An 18091-nucleotide genomic window follows, 5' to 3' on the forward strand; every position below is an offset into this window, starting at 1 on the left:
TTACATAAGAAAAATAGTCGAATGATGGTAATTAACATATATAATAAAATTCCTAGAGAAATTAGAGAGCTACCTAAAGTTTTAAAAAGAAGTTAAAAGCTTGGCTTATTGAAGGGTGCTTCTACACAATAGAAGAATACATTAATTATAGAAATTAGTTTTTATATATAAGCGTTATAGTTTTAAGCATAATTTATGTTATAATTTTCGCATGCCTACTGAAGGCGAGATATGTTGTGACTTTTTTTTGTTTTTACCACCTTTTGTGTAAACCATATCTCGGCGAATAAATATTTTCATTTCATTTCATTTCATTTCATAACTGCAATGAGTCTCTCTCTTATAGCTTATGTTTTTGTATTCTTAAAAAAGATTCACAAATGCAATCTGGCATAAACACATAGTATGGGTTGACAACTGGGGCGACTTTCTATTTCTATTCCTCAAAATAAGATAAAATTATATTATTATGATATCCTCCTAGTTGATTATCGGCTACGGCGGCGGTTCTCATTATTATGTATTAAGGAGATCAGCCAACTGTGCAGGACTCTATAATAAGTATGTCCTGCATTTGTGCAGACACCGATGCACTCCCTATTTTTACACTCTCATACATAGTCCGATGGGACGGTAATCCGACACGACCTGAGAGAGGGACCGACATTTACCACAACATATATTAGAGGTACTACAATAGACTTTCAATAGAAATGGATGTTTGAAAATACTAAATAAGATTTTGCCATCTCAATGAACAAGACTTGCACAAGAGTGCGCGAGTGGAGGATATTAATACAAAACGTAAAGACCAAATAAATAGGCAGTAACCTTGGTGACTGACTTCAATTTATATTTTCAGTTATAATTTCGTCTTTCTGGGATTCTTGGCAACACTGTGAAAAACTGAAAACGTCAATGTGAAGTTTCGATCCACAGATAAAAAATGAACAAATTATTTTGGAAGTTCGCAAGTTCGCAAGTTTTGTCCTTTTGTTTGTTTACGAAATAAAATACAGATTTTATAATTAAAAATGGGCCGAAGCCCTTCTCCTAGCAGAGGCAGTCATTACAAAAGAAGGCGTTCACGTTCCCGTGATCGAGATAGACATAAAATTCGAAAGATAAGTCCGTCTCCTTCAACATCCAAAAGTGATGAAGATTTTAGTTTTACGAACTACAAGCGGGATTTTAATAAGATACTTCAATATAGCAATGAAAGTAACACTGTTGTTAATAACTTGGACGACTTTTGGACTTTTTTGAAGAAATACGAAGCTACCTTGAAGAAAGCTGGGAAACCTATAATAGATTTTGGGCCTGAAGAAAATAGTGATGAAAATAGTTACTCTAAATTCCATTGTATTAATTTTACGACATCTATAAAATATGTGGACACTGTCTCTCATGATAGAGACAGGAGGAAGCTGGATAGCAAATTGTTTAAAGCGTTTTTGAATATTGTGTCTGTTTACATTGATTTTAAGAATAAGGAGAAGTTTGATAAGCTTAGAAAATTAAGGCAGGCACAGAAAGATTTACCTGTTGCTAAGTATAGGTAACTATAAGGGTTTTTCATTTATTCTAATAGTATAAAGCTAATGAGTTCGTTTGAACACAGTTATCTCTGGAACAACAACTGTCCCTTAGACAACCCACTGACAGCCGGGTAGCCTATTTAATGAGAAAAGCTATAGACTAAACTGTTTATCCAGAATATGCAATTGTTACTATTGGAGTTGTATGAATCTGCCAGTAGAAGGTAGTACTTTAACAATCATCATGAAAATAGTGCTACTCATAGTGCTAGTCATCCTTGATATACTTAGTTTTGATATTTAATTAACTATTTTTGGTTTGAAGTAAAACTGTAACAAAAATTATTTATTTCAGAAATGAAATAGTAGCTGCAGTACAAAATGAGAGAGTGGTGGTTGTAGCCGGGGATACAGGTTGTGGAAAATCTACACAGGTGCCACAGTATTTACATCAAGCTGGATTTGAGAGTATTGGTAAGCAAACTTTTCCTTATTCATGGACCTCTGTTCAAGTTATAGGCAACAGTAAGTTCTTGGCAACTCTATGAAATGTTATTGCACTACTGAAAGCCTGAAGCAATGCTGATCCAACTCTCAAAAAAGTTAAGGAGGGAGACATCCATCTGGCTCAAAATACACATACATTCACATTCAGTATATGCAGGATTACATAAGGTAGTACATAATAAGGGTAATATTATATCGGAGCCATACGGATATGCTTATAGGTGTACATATACATATAATGGTGTATGTAAGAAAGTTTGGGGTGCTGTCCTTTTCCTATTTTGGACTTTTTAACTAGCGTACTTTCAATATTAATTTTAACTTGTGACTGTATATCTTTTCACAGCATGTACTCAACCCAGAAGAATAGCCTGCGTCTCCCTATCGAAGCGAGTGGCCTACGAGATGTTGACACAGTTTGAAACTAAAGTCGGTTATCAGATCCGATTTGAGAAGAGCAAGACAGCTGACACCAAGATTTGTTTTATTACTGAAGGATTGCTGCTTAGACAGGTCAGGTACAGTATTTTTTTGAAAATAAAATAAGTAAACATCTAAAATTCTCATTAAGGGATGTGCCCGGGATTGTCACATTTTTTTAACCTGTTGAACGACTTCCCGCTCATGGATAGAAAGTAGCAGTAATATTTTACATATATCAGAACTTATATTTGTCGTCGTGGCCTAGTGGGTAAAGGACCAACCTCTCAAGTATGAGGGCGCGGGTTCGATCCCAGGTCAGGCAAGTACCAATGCAACTTTTCGAAGTTTGTATGTACTTTCTAAGTATATCTTAGACATTAAGTATATCTTGGCTGTGTTTCGGATGGCACGTTAAACTGTAGGTCCCGGCTGTCATTGAACATCCTTGACAGTCGTTACGGGTAGTCAGAAGCCAGTAAGTCTGACACCAGGTCTAACCAAGGGGTATCGGGTTGCCCGGGTAACTGGGTTGAGGAGGTCAGATAGGCAGTCGCTTCTTGTAAAGCACTGGTACTCAGCTGAATCCGGTTAGACTGGAAGCCGACCCCAACATGATTGGGAAAAGGCTCGGAGGATGATGATGATCAGAACTTATATTTCTGCAATGTATAATATGTAATAATTTCCATCGTTTTTGTAAGACACATACATCGAAACTTTCGCTTTTGTATTGCAGTTGTGCTTGATTTTAATAAGCCTCTAGCCCTTGAATTGATGACCACAATTTAATGCGATGACATCATTTAATCTGTTTTACTCTATAACAATTTCAGATGTCTTCAGAAAATCTTCCAAACTATGATGTCATAATTCTAGACGAGGTCCACGAAAGACATTTGATGGGAGATTTCTTGCTCGGTATTTTGAAGTGCCTTATACACACTAGAACTGATATCAAACTGGTTCTCATGTCTGCTACTATCAATATTAAGCTGTTTGAAGACTATTTTTCTGCTGAATCTGCTGTTGTTATACAGGTAAATAAATCTTAATTTACTGTATAAATTTTTCTTCAATTAATTTTTATTTATTAGTTTTCTCACTAATGAAAGTATCCCTTTGGTCATATACTAACGGAGGAACTATTTGAAAACCCCGATAGAAAGTAATTCATACCCTTGCTCGATAAATGGGTTATATAAACTGAAAGATTTTTTTATTTGGATCAGTGGTTCTTAAGATTTGTGAGTTCAAACAAACAAACCTGTTCATCAGCTTTTTAATATTGGTATATTTCTTTTTACGCCATTCATTTGCTTTCAGGTGCCTGGTCGTTTGTTTCCTATACAATTAAACTATAAGCCAGTATTTATTGAAGACAAGCCTACAAGAGATGACCGGCTTGACCCACAGCCTTATGTTCAAGTTATGCAGCTCATTGATAGTAAATACCCACGTATGTATCAATTATTTTTATAATGTAAACAGATAAGTTATTAAAAATAAAAAACACGCTTTTTGTAACGATTCTTAGCTAGTCATGTATTGTCATCAGAACCCAGAGCGTGTGCAAAATTTCATCCTAATCGAAGACCGGGAAGTGGATAAATCTAAGATTCCAATATTTTCTTACATTTACAAATGACGCGAATAAGCGTGTTAAAAACAGAAAAAAAAAATATGGATATCACACAAAAACATCATCTTTCTTTAGAAATCGACTAAAAGAGAGAAAAAGAAACTAGTAGAACTCTTAAAATGAGCTTAATTCTTATATCTAGTAAGTATATACATACACAGACATATAGGTATTCAAATCAGTTGTTTTACCATTTGCGACGAAATATTCAACTGCAAGAGGAACCAAATCCAGCAGATTTTTAAATATTTCTATTTGTCCTAAACTTGACTCCTATGATGATAACGTTTATAGTACGCTATAAAAGAGATACTTATTTCCAGGAGACGAAAGAGGAGACCTTCTTATATTTATGTCGGGAGTACAAGAAATAACAGCCATATGTGATGCAGCTCAGCAGTATGCAGAGAAAACTAAAAATTGGATTGTGTTGCCACTACACAGTGGGTTATCACTGGCTGAACAGGATAAGGTATGCATACTCTTTTGATAATACTTTTTTGTAATTGGCTGATACGAAACCACCCAAAAAAATTATTTCGACTGATTTTATTTCATTTCATAGTTAGAAACGATTCTTCGATATATTTTACTACTGGTCACCGCTATTACGTCATACTTCGCCTTTAAATTTGTTCAACGGCTTTAACAGTACAGGTACAGGGTAGAGTAGTATCTTATATTGTTCCTAAATTTCTACCTAAAAGAAGTTTTTCTTCCACAGGTTTTCGACTATCCACCAGAAGGAGTCCGAAAATGTATAGTATCTACGAACATAGCAGAAACCTCTGTTACTATTGATGGAATAAGATTCGTGGTCGATTCTGGCAAGGTTAGTTTTAGATGGTTTTACATTTCTTCCATACAGTTAAATATCATTATGTCGCTTTGCGCAAAGACGCGCACCTATGTAACTATTTGCTCAACGTTGCGCAATTTTGCGCATCGCACTATTTTTACTAACTACTTTAAGGCACCTTCGTTTATGAGCTTATAATATCTGTGTTTTTTTTTTATATTATAGGTAAAAGAAATGAGTTACGACTCCACCACGAAAATGCAGAGGTTGAAAGAGTTTTGGATATCTAAAGCGAGTGCTGATCAGCGCAAGGGACGAGCCGGTCGAACGGGTACGGGGATGTATAAAGTCTTAGTATTCACTCTTTTCATTACTGTAGGTACCTACATAAAAAAAGAGAAAAGCAAATCTATGTATATACCTATTTTTCTAAGTTTTTTGAGAAGAGTTCTTGAAAGAATGTGGGAATTAAATAAAACTGTCAAACAAATGCTGGTCTCCCAAACCTCAGGTCCTGGAGTCTGCTACCGTATATACTCGGAGCAGCAATACACCGACATGGAGCCGTTCAGTACGCCGGAAGTATCGCGAGTGCCTCTAGCGTCACTGCTACTGCTCATGAGCTCGCTAGGAGTTAACGATGTTAGAAGATTCCCGTTCCTGGATGCACCGCCTGAGGAGGCTGTGGAAAATGCTTTGCTTGAGTTGAAGCAACATGTAAGTAATTAAGATATAACAGATATGAAATATTATAGATTATAGAATGTGTTTTTTTAGTATATTTTGGGGTTTTAGAGACCTAGAGTAAAAACCTTTAACAAAAACAACCAATTGATAAGTTAATAGTGTCGAATTAAAAAATATATATTTTGTGTCAAATGTGCTTAATATGCATGTCAAGTGTGTTAACAATAATTGTTTTCTTTACAAGTCTAGACGTTGATATTATATATTGGAACACATATTTGTCTGTTTATGTGTCTAATATCTATCCCACAAGTGCCAAAAACAATAGTTTATGTCACATAGGTACACATTAAGGAGTCTTAATTATTTCTTTACCGTTTTCCAGGGAGCCCTAACCTCTAACGAGAAACTAACAGCCCTAGGTCGGACCCTTGCCAACCTCCCAGTAGAGGTGTGTCTAGCTAAAACCCTAGTGCTAGGCGCGGCCAGTCTGCCGCCACACAAGTTAGACTCAGCTCTAGCACTAGCGGCCGCTCTAGGCATACGGTCTATTTATACTACGAGAGCACATCGAGATTTTGAATGTGAGGTAAGATAATAAACTTTATTGTCTTTTTTTTTAATATCTATCATATAAAATCTAAAGTTCATCCATTCACTCACTGACTCACTTATGAACCCACCCAATCACATACCCACCCACCCACTTACTCACTCAAACCCACTCACTCACCAACTCACTCACCCACTCACCCACTCACTCACTCAATCACTCATTTCCTTACTCACCCACTCACTACAGAACCTCGAAAACTGCAAGATATTGTCCAAATCTGCCAGTAGAGGTGTGTCTAGCTAAAACCCTAGTGCTAGGCGCGGCCAGCCTGCCGCCACACAAGTTAGACTCAGCTCTAGCACTGGCGGCCGCGCTGGGCATACGGTCTATTTATACTACGAGAGCGCATCGAGATTTTGAATGTGAGGTAAGATGATTCTACTTTACTGTATTTTGGATGTAGATATATAATTTTTCACAAAAGCAAAACACTATATCTATTTGTACAATAACCGACTCATTCACTCACTCACTAACCAACCCACTCACGGACCTACTCGTTCACTCACTCAATCATTCATCTTCCTACTCATTCACTTGCTAACCCACCCACTCACTCACATAACCACTGAGACAAATAATCTCAGACACTACAACAGCTAGTCTTTCCATGAGGGTTTCATTTAGAACTTGAACCCCTAAAAGGGCTAGAAGGGGTGTAAAATTAAAAGTTAAATTGCAGAAATACGCAAAATGAGGCAACGAAAGAAACGTTTACATACATTACTTTATATTACAGAATGCACGTAAACCAGACGAATCAGACCATGGGGATCCGTTAACCCTTCTCTCTCTATACTGCGCTTGGTTGAGAGAAAAACGAGACACACGAGGCGGTCGCGCCTGGTGTAGACGACGCGGCATTGAAGAACAACGGCTTTACGAGCTTACTAAACTTGCTGCACAACTTAGGAGCTTATTACAGGTGAGATAAGGTTCACTTTTGAGTACAGTAGAACAGTGCTAAGACATTATGGGTGGCTTTATAAGATCATCATATCGGCACTATATAACTTTATTTACTTCATATGTATATATTCATATTTTGTTTTTCAGGGCAACAATTTGATGGAAACCCCAGAGCCTGAATCAATGTCGTCAGCTGAAAGAGCTCTGAGACATGGGCAAATGAAACAACTGAAAGATGCAAGACGGTAAATGTGTTAATGTTTTAATAAATATAGCATGTGTTCCGAGATTATAACTCAGTAGAGGTATACTACCTAGTGCTCTTGACATCACGAATCGATGGCTTAATGTCGATTTGTTCCGAAATATGCTGGCTTTGAAATTGAAGATTGATGCCGTATGAATTGTGTTTGTGTTCGTGTAAATGTCTCTCTTGTCACACTTAGTTCTTACAATAAACCATTTAAAATCGTTTAAACTTATTTTCACGCACATACATATATTGAACACAATAAGTAACACTGTCTCACTACTCACAACCACTTTCCAGTACATTGAGTCATATTTCGAAACTCTAAATTCGATTTATTCTTTTGTTTAATTTCGTTCTTTATTCAAACATTTCACAGCCAATACAAACAGAAAGCGGCCAACGATATGAAACGCAAGAAGCGCCTCAAATTTGACTCCTGGGAGATCGTCGACGAGAACACGAATGACGACGATGACGTCATCGATATTCGTGACGTCGAGTTCCGTTTGACGAACGATGCGCAGCGCATACAGTCGCTTATAGCGGGCTCTAGCACTTCCAGTGGGAGGGATCTTGTTATGTTGAAGGTAACATGAATTCATAAAAGTAAGATTTAATCTTGATACTACATTCTTCTAAAACTGGAGTAGTACTTTTATTGTGACTGAAATTCAGAGTTTATTACGTGAGCCATCTGTGACCATGTTGAATCTTCAGCACGAACGCAATGCCGGCCCGTTTCGTTACTATTCAGTTATTCGTTACTATAATAATTTATTTTTAATTATGTTTTCTTTTCAGATAGTGTTATGCAGAGCGCTGTACCCACAAGTAGCTGTAGCTGATGCGTTTAATCATCATAAGGTAAGCGTTTTTAGGATACCTTCTTTCACTTTTGTGAACAAGAGAAACTACCCTCTTCAACAAAAAAATGTTTAAAACAGTTGGTAAACGACGAGGATATTCGCAAACAAACAAAAAATACAAACATCCGAATTGAGAACCTTTTTGTTAAGTCGGTTAAACAACTATAATTCATTGTTTTCACTCATTTGAGAACATCTCTTATTTAAAACTAAATTATTCCCGAAATGATTGGGGTCGGCTTCCAGTCTAACCGGATGTAGCTGAGTACCAGTGCTTTACAAGGAGCGACTGCCCTATCTGACCCCCTCAACCCAGTTACCCGGACAACCCAATACCCCTTATTCACCAAAATGACAATGTTCCATTTACTTCATCATGAGCAATGCCTTGCATAGAACTTTATGTATACACTTATTTTTGTCAGTCAGTAGCAGAACAACTATACCACACTTGGAGTAAACCCTTCGTGTTCCTCCACCCGACCTCGTACTTCGGCAAACAGCCGCGAACTCTACAGCTCACTGAGGAAGACATACAGACAGATCTACCGCCTAGTTACGATGGAAAACTACCCGTGTCTGGGAGACATCAGATTCTGTGTTATTTGTAAGTATAATCATCATTTGCGTGGTCTTTACCCAACTTAGGGGAGACCTCTTTAACGCCTTGTCAAGACTACCCGGCAGCCAAAGATATGAAATGACAGTCCCAACGATGTTCGGGGTCAGCTTCCAATCTACCCAGTAGTATCTAAGCGACTTTTCAGTGTTTTTTAAGTAAGGTTTGTCTATCTGATCTCCCAACCCAGGCAAACCCGATACCCATTGTTAAGACTGGTTGACAGACTTTTTTAAAACCCGAAACGACTGGCAAAAATGTTCAAATGAGAGCCGGCACCCACAATTTAATTTCCTTTCGAAAAAATACATATACATAGCTTGGCTATGACTTTGTTAGTAACCCATATGCCGGGTTATTTAACGTTTTATTTATACCAGTAACATTTTAAATCTTTTATATTATTTGTTTCAGATCACTTCTGGAGACTACAAAGCCTTACATAGTGAATTCTATGCGCATGCCTGCGGCACAAACTCTGTTACTGTTAGCGCATTCTATTGACACTAATATTGGATTTACCAGGTCATTTATTTTTTCTAATAATATCAGAAGTAATAAATGATAAGCAAATTAAGTAATGAAATAGTATACTTCATTTGGCTAGGTATTTAACTAAAATAAATACAACAAGGTATTTAACGAAAATCAATGACATTTAAATTATAATAATGACTTTTAAGCAGTTTATTAGTTTAAAAGTGTATTTGTTTTTCATATTGAGTAAAGTAAAAAACATAGTTAACAAATAGGGTATGGAAAAAATAAATGTAACACACATAAATAAAATAGAAAGAAGTTCTAAGCCAAAGGTGAAGCAAATTGTCTTGGTAATTCCTAAATCCATTAATTCCTTAATTTATTTTTTACAGAATAGTATGTGATTCATGGCTGCTACTAGAATTCCCATACCCCGAGACAGGACTAAATCTACTATTAAAAGCTGTGAAATTACGTCAAAGATGGGATCTGCTCATAAATCGACGTCTTGCAGGTATTTATTCAGATGTCTATATTGAAATATATTATGTACTGTAACTATAAACATTCACAGCCTTAAATATAAACGTTAATTAAATAATAAGTAATACTTAAGGGCTGTTTAAGAAAATTCTTACCTATAAGCGTTGTTTAAGCATTTCTTAACGAACATTTAATCACTACTTAAGGCTTTAAGTATGCGGCATGTTTTTTTTAATTTACGAGTCGTATGCATTTTCAAACGTTTCTATCAGAGCAAAGTTTCATTTTAATTTCTAGAGGAAATAATATTAATTCAATATTACAGATGCAAACCCAACAAAATCAGTTGAATCAGAACTCGAAAAGCAGAACCAACAAAAAATATCATACGAAGAAATCCAGCACGAGTTATCCTGCGATATGAGTGCATATATGACTTCCGAAGTATACTACACTATTAAAAGACTTATGCCCGGTGACCTTAAGGTCATGTACTATGGAAGTGATGAGGCTCATCCGAGTGTAGACCCCAATCCGTTTGATGAGACGTTTGTGTGTAGACCCCATGAGAAAAAAGGAGGGGTTTATGTTACTGATAATGTTGTTTATAATTGGTAAGTTAAACCCTATAAATGTTGAAAATTCACAGATGATGTTTTGCGCAAAGGACAATGCTATTCTTTGTATGGAAGTTGGGCTCAAGTGTTGCCCACAGTAACTGTATAGTGTATTATGTTCCATAGGCTTATATTAGGTCCCAGACCAAAGCATTTCGAAATTTATCCCGGGAGTCCTGAGAAAAACTGGTTTGACTCTTATTCAATATTACATAAAAATAAGCTTACGAACTCTTAACTATTCCACTTTTATTACCTTAATTGAAATGAATTATATTCATTGACAAATACGAGGTATTGTACACGACAACTTTTTTTTAACCGACTTCCAAAAATGGAGGAGGTTCTTAATTCATTTGTATTCTTTTTACGTTTGTACGTGCATAACTCCGTCGTTTACCAACCGATTTCAACAATTATTTTATTGTTTGAAAGGGCTTACTTCCTCAATGGTTCCTTTGTCATCCGGCCCAGGGTCTGGTGATGGAATCTCTAAAAAAATCGGGAGCGACTCTCGAAAATTGTAGACACATATCGAGTAAAACCTTGTCATTCGGGTATATGTCTCAGACACCACAAAACTGTAAAGGTTAAGATCTGACCTGACAATGGAGACGACAGAGAGACGAGGGAACTCCTCAACGGTGTCTACTAAGTACCTCATGTTCGAGCTTATTTTATTCGTCTTGATAAGATTTTTCTAGAAGATAGCACATTGCGCAAGCGCCTTGTAGATTTAAACCGTAAATTCAAAAATATTGCGGTAATTGCCTTTTTTTCAGAAAATCATTGTCAGTTCTTATTAGAATCCAACGCTTTTAGAATTTATTTGAAAATCACAGTCAAAAAAAACCATTCCAACATTTTCCAGTACTGGATCCTGACAGCGAGATCCTGAGCATTGAGATTGACAATATACATATGAGTAAGACTTATTTGGCAGAAAAGTCTTATCAGATTAATTTCTCGGGACCCCTGGGACCGATTTCAAAAATATTTTGATTTCATGTTAAGAGTGAAGTAAAGAACCTATTTCAATCACTCCCACTACTGGGCAAATGTCACAGGCTTTGTAAAGCGACAGTTCATGTGGAATATTAGAACCGGTTTTTCTCCGGACCCCAGGGACCGATTTAAAAAATATTTGGATTTCATGTTAATAGTGAAGTAAAGAACCTACTTTAACCACTTCCACTACTGGGCAAATGCCAAAGACTTTGTTAAGTAACTATCTAAGGAGAACATTTGAACCGGTTTTTCTCGGGACCCCTGGGACCGATCTCAAAAATATTTTAATTTCGTGTTAAGAGTGAAGTAAAGAACCTATTCCAACCACTCCTACTACTGGGCAAATGGCTCAGGCCTTGTAAAGTGACTCTTCTTGGAGAATATTTGAACCGGTTTTCCTCGGGACCCCAGGGAGCGATTTCAAAAATATTTGCATTACGTGTTCAGAGTGCACTAAGGAACCCCCTGGAACTACTCCCATTGCTGGGCAAACTATGAGCCCAGACCCTGGCATTGTCCTTTAGCGCAGTGTCAATTTTGCGCAAAGTGACTATAGCTACTGATTAATTTTTGCGCAAACGTTCTGTAATATTTTTTTAAATCTTTTTCCATTTTGTTCCTTTTCACATTTTTTATTGTAGACATTTATCATTTTAAAAACTAATCAAAATACCTTATGCTCAGTGTGATGTAACACATGAATCAATTTGATTTTTTTTTAATAATTCATCAACGTTGTTAATATTATTTCATAACCAAAATCCTTATATCCCCAGCGTAATCGACACACTATGGAGTAGCCTAACCTACGAAGAGACATACAACATACCGTGGACTTGCCCAAACTGTGAAATCACCGTCTGCCTATCTCCCGTAGAACGCCTTCAACATACCCACTTCATTTGCTCAGCCAAAGAAGTAAAGAAACAAGAACCAGCTAAAACGACAAGGGAAATTAAACCTAATGCTAAAGAGTATACGTGCGATATTTGTAAGGAAACTTTGTATATGACCCCCGTTGAAATATTGAGACATAAGAAAAGTTGTAAGATGAAATAAAGTTTTTAAATTGTTATTGGTTTTTATTTATTTACAGACCTTAGAATAGGTTTTAATGTACGTAATAATATAATCCGGTTTTATTGATAATTATTATGGAAAAGGGGGTTATTAATGATAACCAATGATATATGATAGAATCTGTCTATCTAGCAATTAACCAGTTTTTAAGATAAATTCAATGATTAGACTCTATGATTGTTGCCATTAGGTAACAAATTAGAACACATTAGTTTTTTCAATCATAGATAAATGTTTCTTTGCAATTATTATCCCCAGTACCTTCATACCTAACTATCTCTCTATATCTAAGTAGGTACATACACCTGTTACCATTTCACATAACATTGCAATTGACAACAGCATAGGTACCTAATTTACACAGCACCTACAAAGTTTTCACCATCACTGCGAACGCGAGCGAACAAGAAAGGCCGAACCTTTTTAACCCGTTGTAGCGGGTGCATGATTAACGCACACAGCCGTAACTCGTGACCCGGCCGCCGGCGATCGCGATGCCTGTTTGTGTTTTAATTCGCGCAATAACGCACGGTGCGTTCTATCGGGACTCACTGGTTGATTTTTAATTCAAATAATATATTGGGTATTTTTTGGTGAAAAGCTTCTGGGTCAAAATAATCCTTGTAGTATTTTGTGGGAAAATAAATAAGGTATGCAGATAAAAGAGGCCGAATTCTAATGGTAATAGGTTTTCGCATCTATTACTTCGATTTTTCTCCAATCTATTATTTTATGAAGGCCCATTGCGATCCCAGAAGGCATCTCGGCTCTTTGGAGGTTGCCACCAGAGAGCAAATAATTGTGTCACTTTAAAATGAAAGACAGTTTTATTGTAGTTACAGCAGCTTGAAGCAAAAATATAAAAATTAGGTACTATTTTACCATCATAAATCTTAACAGATTATAAATGCGTGCTAATAAAGAAGGAATGACCCCGTGTAGTCGCTACATTATGTCCGTCAGTCGTGAGGCAGATCTCGGTGCACATTCTTTCACCCTGACAATGTGTCTTTCAATTACTATGTTACATGACAAATTATATTAAATATGCAACACGACAAGTTTGTATTATCATATAAATTGAACGCTATATACATGCAACATTTTTGTTAATAGTCTTACCTCTATGCAGAAAAGATGAGTCAAGTTTAGAAAGAGCGATATGACAACCCATAGGTGTGGTTATGTCGAAAATAGGCTGAATGACGATGGTAAAAAATCCTGCATTTTTGGTTTAGATAAAACATTGCCAGTAGCCAAAATTATATTAATTTCTTGTTCAATCCCCATTTCGCAACAACGTTGGCTGCAGGCGAAAAATTACCGTATAATATAATCGATGTGTCCGCAAGGACAGGAGCTATCATCAGTCACCAATTTTATTTATTTCATCACAGCATTGTCCAAACTTTATTGAAAATGTCACACAATTCCAGTCAAAGCCTTTAACTGAATTATGCGACGTTTTGGCTCAAAAGCGTTCCGAATTTCGCAACGACATGGTCTTCCATATTTTTATAAAGAAGATAATTGTATCAATAATTTGGTACACGCATCACGCTTGTCAATTGTTTGAGGTGCACGAAAACGTGAGCATTTTGCGTTGCCGTCGAATAAAGAGGGCGAACGTGAAAATTTGCTCTTTTCAAGTTTGCAGTTACATTGTTGTTAATTTTGGACGCTTACGTGTGAACTACAATGTATTAGGCGCTTATTGTTGTACATATTTTGGGACTGCTTCTTGAGTTTTTAAATCGAAAGGTTTTGAAGTTCAGAAAGTGAAAATAATGCCTAATTCGCCAGTTAAGTCCTTACGTACAAACAAGACCCTCTAAATTTTTCATTCACAATAAAAAATTACCCGTTCAGACCAAACCATTCTCAACGTTTAGCACACATCTAAGTAGGCGTTACAAATCTTGACAATTTATAAATTACCTCAGGTAGGTAGGTACCTACTGAACCCGCGACCTTGTGTTCGTCAAGCTCGCTCGAAGGTTTCGGCTTGAACCTGTAATTATGTATAATTAGACGTCTTATCTGTCTGAGCGACCTCGGCCAGTAACAATGTCGGGCAAATCCGGAAGCAGCAACTAGATCAATTTTGTTACTTCACGCTTGGTTATTTTGATAATAACTTGATTAGGAACTAAGATGAAGATTTCCACATACTTAATTTTTCTTCTTGGGTCGTGTAAAAGCCTGAATCAGTTCACTTACCTATCTAACTAGGTACCTATACAGGCAGAGATACAGACTACTTCTGTCTACGTTTCTTTCATTCCACCATCATCGTCCAGCTCATATCCCATTTTTATTCGGGGACCCATGTCTTCTTCCGTGCTTTGCATTTTTTCACATAATTTTCTTCAGCTTTAATCTCTTGGTTTACGAATTCTTCATCATCAAACTAAGAGATATGGCTACTTACCTATGTAGGTACTTATTTATGAGATCAATTTTATTATGGCTTCTTGGAGTAGTCTCCTTACTGCCGTATATGAAATGTTTAGGTTACCTACTTTCCTGAAATATACCTATACCTAATTTAAGATATTGCGATTTTCCAAATTCATAATGTATCAACAAAATAATAGTTAATAGGTATAATAAACTGCTTCTTGTTTGTTAGAACCCAAACCCTTAGTAGTTAGCTACGAAAGCGTTTCCATCAAATCCAACATTATCGTGCACCGAACGCGAACCAGATGGGTGGTTAACTTTTAACCTCCACTTCTGTTGCAGCACCAAGTTAACCATGCACTCTTATTGCACCTTCCCTCCTTGTTTCAAGGCTCATTTTGGCTTAACAAGGGTCTGTTCTAAGTTTGTTTCGTGAGGAGCATGGCTGTCAACCTGTCACCGCGTAAGAACGCAAGTCAGAGCATCTGTTCAAGTATATAATGAAATTATTTTGTGCAAGTAAATCAGTACATAGTTACAAGGTTATTAAAGTTTTGTTGAAGATCGTGGCTTTTGATAATGGCTGCCTAATTGTTTGCTTGACGGGATTTATGGTAAATAGGAAGTCGTGTCTTCGAAAGATTGCTTGAGATGGTGGCCAAGTCATTATCAGCAGATTAAGCTTGCTACGGTTTGCCCTCAGATGGGTGAAGAACATTTCCATATATGATACTTCTTCAATAGGTTACTGAAACCGTTTTGAGAGAAGGTTGGAAATCTATTTAAAGCTTAGGTATCTACGTCATGAAAGTTTTCATTATTTTTTCATAGCTTTTGTTATACCTACTTACCTATATGTGGAGTCAAGGCATGCAGTGCTCGTTACGTTCAGTAAGAATCCACCTAATAGGAGGTAATAAATTTTCCAGTAAATACCATCACGACTCATACATGTGACTAATGCTAAGTACATAATCGCAAATATTGATAAGACTTACCTACTCATTAATTTAGCGTTACAGTCACGCCTTATTTCTAACGCACCTAGATTTAACGCACAAGTGATTTCATTATTATTTTCATGTTCTTGGTATAGGTGTGAATAGCTTATAAACAAATCTTCTTATCTACACTTGGCACCTGCTAGGCAAAAAAGAAACTGAATTCTTTTTCGTACGGGACATCATCAAATGACCCTTTCCTCTGTGGGTGCAGGGTAAAGGAGTGTCAGACTCTTACTGACCAAAACTCACCGTGTACCTTCTTAAGTATTATGTAGGTACCATAGCCGCGGTAACTCTTTAGAAAAATCCTGCAGCCCCGGCAGGTGCACTCTAGATTCTGATAATCCAACTTTTTGGCGCCCAGCCTTCGTTACTTGGAGAAGCATTTTAAAAAGAGATGTTTCTCAAAAAATACTTACGATAAAGTATAAGGACCCATAAACCTCAACTTACCTATGTACTTACGTACTTCCACATTATTTCTTCTATTTAAAAATATCTATGGCAATAGATAGCTCGGCTATATTATCTTAGTTATCTAGTTTATAAAGGCAAAACAAACAATAGCCATTATCGCGGCATCTGATCCCAACACGTAGCGTCACGAGGATTTTCAATTTACGCCGACTTCGAGCTAGGGCTGGTTGGTGGTTGGTTGGATTAGGAAAAATAAAGATTTGAGGATTCTTGGGCCATTTCTCCTTACAAAATGTGCTGTATAAATGAAAAAAATCTGGGAGAGAGTGTCAGTATGACGAGTGACAGGGGAAAATGGAAGAGAATGACATATTGCGCCGACCTCGAATAAAATTGGGAACAGTGCAGAGAGGAAGAAGGTGAAATGAAAAAAATCAAAAGGCTAAATGGTGATCTATAACACTGCAATTGAAGAGAAAATAAAGATTTCTTATTGTTTATTATTTGTATTTGCTCCTGCCGGCGGTTTAAGGGAACTACTTCGCTCAACCGGCCAAAAAGTAGCCCGGACAAAAAAGTTCTTCATTAATCCTCGATCAATAAGGTATCTTAGACTGGAAGAAATTGGACCAGTGGTTCATGAGATTAGCGAATTCAAGCAAACTCTTCAGCTTTATAATATTAGTGTAGATTAGGTAGATCACGAATGTCATGTAATCAATACCGGATTTTCTTGATTTGACTGAGTAATATCCGCGTTGTCATATGACACATTATCATTAAACTTTTTGATTAAGTGTTTCAATAATTATAATCAATTTTAGCGAGAAGAAAACTAAATACTATACTTATTTAACGCTTTGAAACTAAATGTACCTATCTACCTACATCATTTTAGTACCAGCAAAGTCAGCGTTGGATACGATAATAAAAAGTTTTTTATCCCTGCCATCCTTAAGACCTGCGCAGACGCAAGCCAAACTGCCAGTGTACTGACTCACCTACTTTATAGTGGAGAGCTGACGACCGTGTGGGGCACCCTTTATAATTTAGCTCGTAACTCCCTATTGTGATTTGTGTGGAATGAACCTAAGAGTAGCTACCTAGCTGTGCTTTTTAGATCCTAGTTAGGCAATTAAATGTTTTATTTTAATCGCTGATTACCGCTACCTTTAAGTATTAGGTATTAAATAACAGTTATTGTTGTTATTGGTACTTGTAGCGGTAAAAGCAGTTCCACATAGCTTTTAGATATCGTTAAATTAATTAACTAACTAAAATCCTTTTAAACGTCGTTAACGATGGCTTAATATTAGACACTAAGAAAGACTGAGTTGAGGTTTAGTGAGTGAATAGATGATTCAAAACTAAATAAGATATAAACTACCTAAGTTTCAAGTTACATCTCCATGTAGAATTTATATATGTATATCTGAGGAGGATATCAAAGTGGAGTGTGATAGCATCTCTTCAACCCCCTTTAAATATTACCTAGCCTTCATTTATGTGGCTAAAACCACATTTTTAAAGAACAGTTTTTCTATAAGCCATATGAAGCTTTACTAAACACAAAGGCCATTAAAAAAACTAGGATTCCAAACAAATAAATCAAGTGTCCAAGTGGCTTAGTATCCAACGCCATCTATCGAGCGTTTGCCGGTGTCGCAGCAGTCGATGTATCGCCCAATAGAGCAGTAAATCTTGTTGTATCTACCGCCAGCCGATCGTGAAAGATCGTCATCG

The 18091-nt window shown here is 36.7% G+C and overlaps 1 protein-coding gene across 2 annotated transcripts; it reads left to right on the top strand.

The window, feature by feature from the left end:
• The first annotated feature begins 943 nt into the window (after positions 1–943).
• LOC110384270 (probable ATP-dependent RNA helicase DHX34) lies at positions 944–12519 on the top strand. Of its 2 annotated transcripts, XM_064038850.1 has the most exons (19): positions 944–1558; positions 1894–2012; positions 2392–2558; positions 3302–3505; positions 3792–3924; positions 4431–4579; positions 4832–4939; positions 5132–5237; positions 5418–5623; positions 5979–6182; positions 6949–7134; positions 7266–7363; positions 7748–7958; positions 8173–8235; positions 8663–8844; positions 9271–9381; positions 9729–9850; positions 10145–10433; positions 12221–12519. In XM_064038850.1, the coding sequence occupies exons 1-19, from the start codon at positions 1035–1037 to the stop codon at positions 12501–12503; spliced, it is 3465 nt and encodes a 1154-aa protein (XP_063894920.1). In that variant the 5' UTR covers positions 944–1034; the 3' UTR covers positions 12504–12519. The 2 variants fall into 2 exon arrangements, with proteins under 2 accessions (XP_063894920.1, XP_063894921.1); XM_064038851.1 differs by lacking the exons at positions 944–1558; positions 1894–2012 and having other exon boundaries at positions 2428–2563.
• The last annotated feature ends 5572 nt before the right edge of the window (positions 12520–18091 follow it).

The sequence above is a fragment of the Helicoverpa armigera genome, chromosome 17 (genome assembly GCF_030705265.1).
Source record: "Helicoverpa armigera isolate CAAS_96S chromosome 17, ASM3070526v1, whole genome shotgun sequence".
Lineage (NCBI taxonomy): Eukaryota > Metazoa > Arthropoda > Insecta > Lepidoptera > Noctuidae > Helicoverpa > Helicoverpa armigera.

What these genes read in the sequence shown, in the direction of transcription:
- LOC110384270 (XM_064038850.1), top strand. Translation starts at nt 1,035, where the DNA reads ATGGGCCGAAGCCCTTCTCCTAGCAGAGGCAGTCATTACAAAAGAAGG. An exon ending in AAGGATTGCTGCTTAGACAG is followed by an intron (nt 2,559 to 3,301) that starts GTCAGGTACAGT and finishes TAACAATTTCAG; the next exon opens with ATGTCTTCAGAAAATCTTCC. An exon ending in CATCAGATTCTGTGTTATTT is followed by an intron (nt 8,845 to 9,270) that starts GTAAGTATAATC and finishes TATTTGTTTCAG; the next exon opens with ATCACTTCTGGAGACTACAA.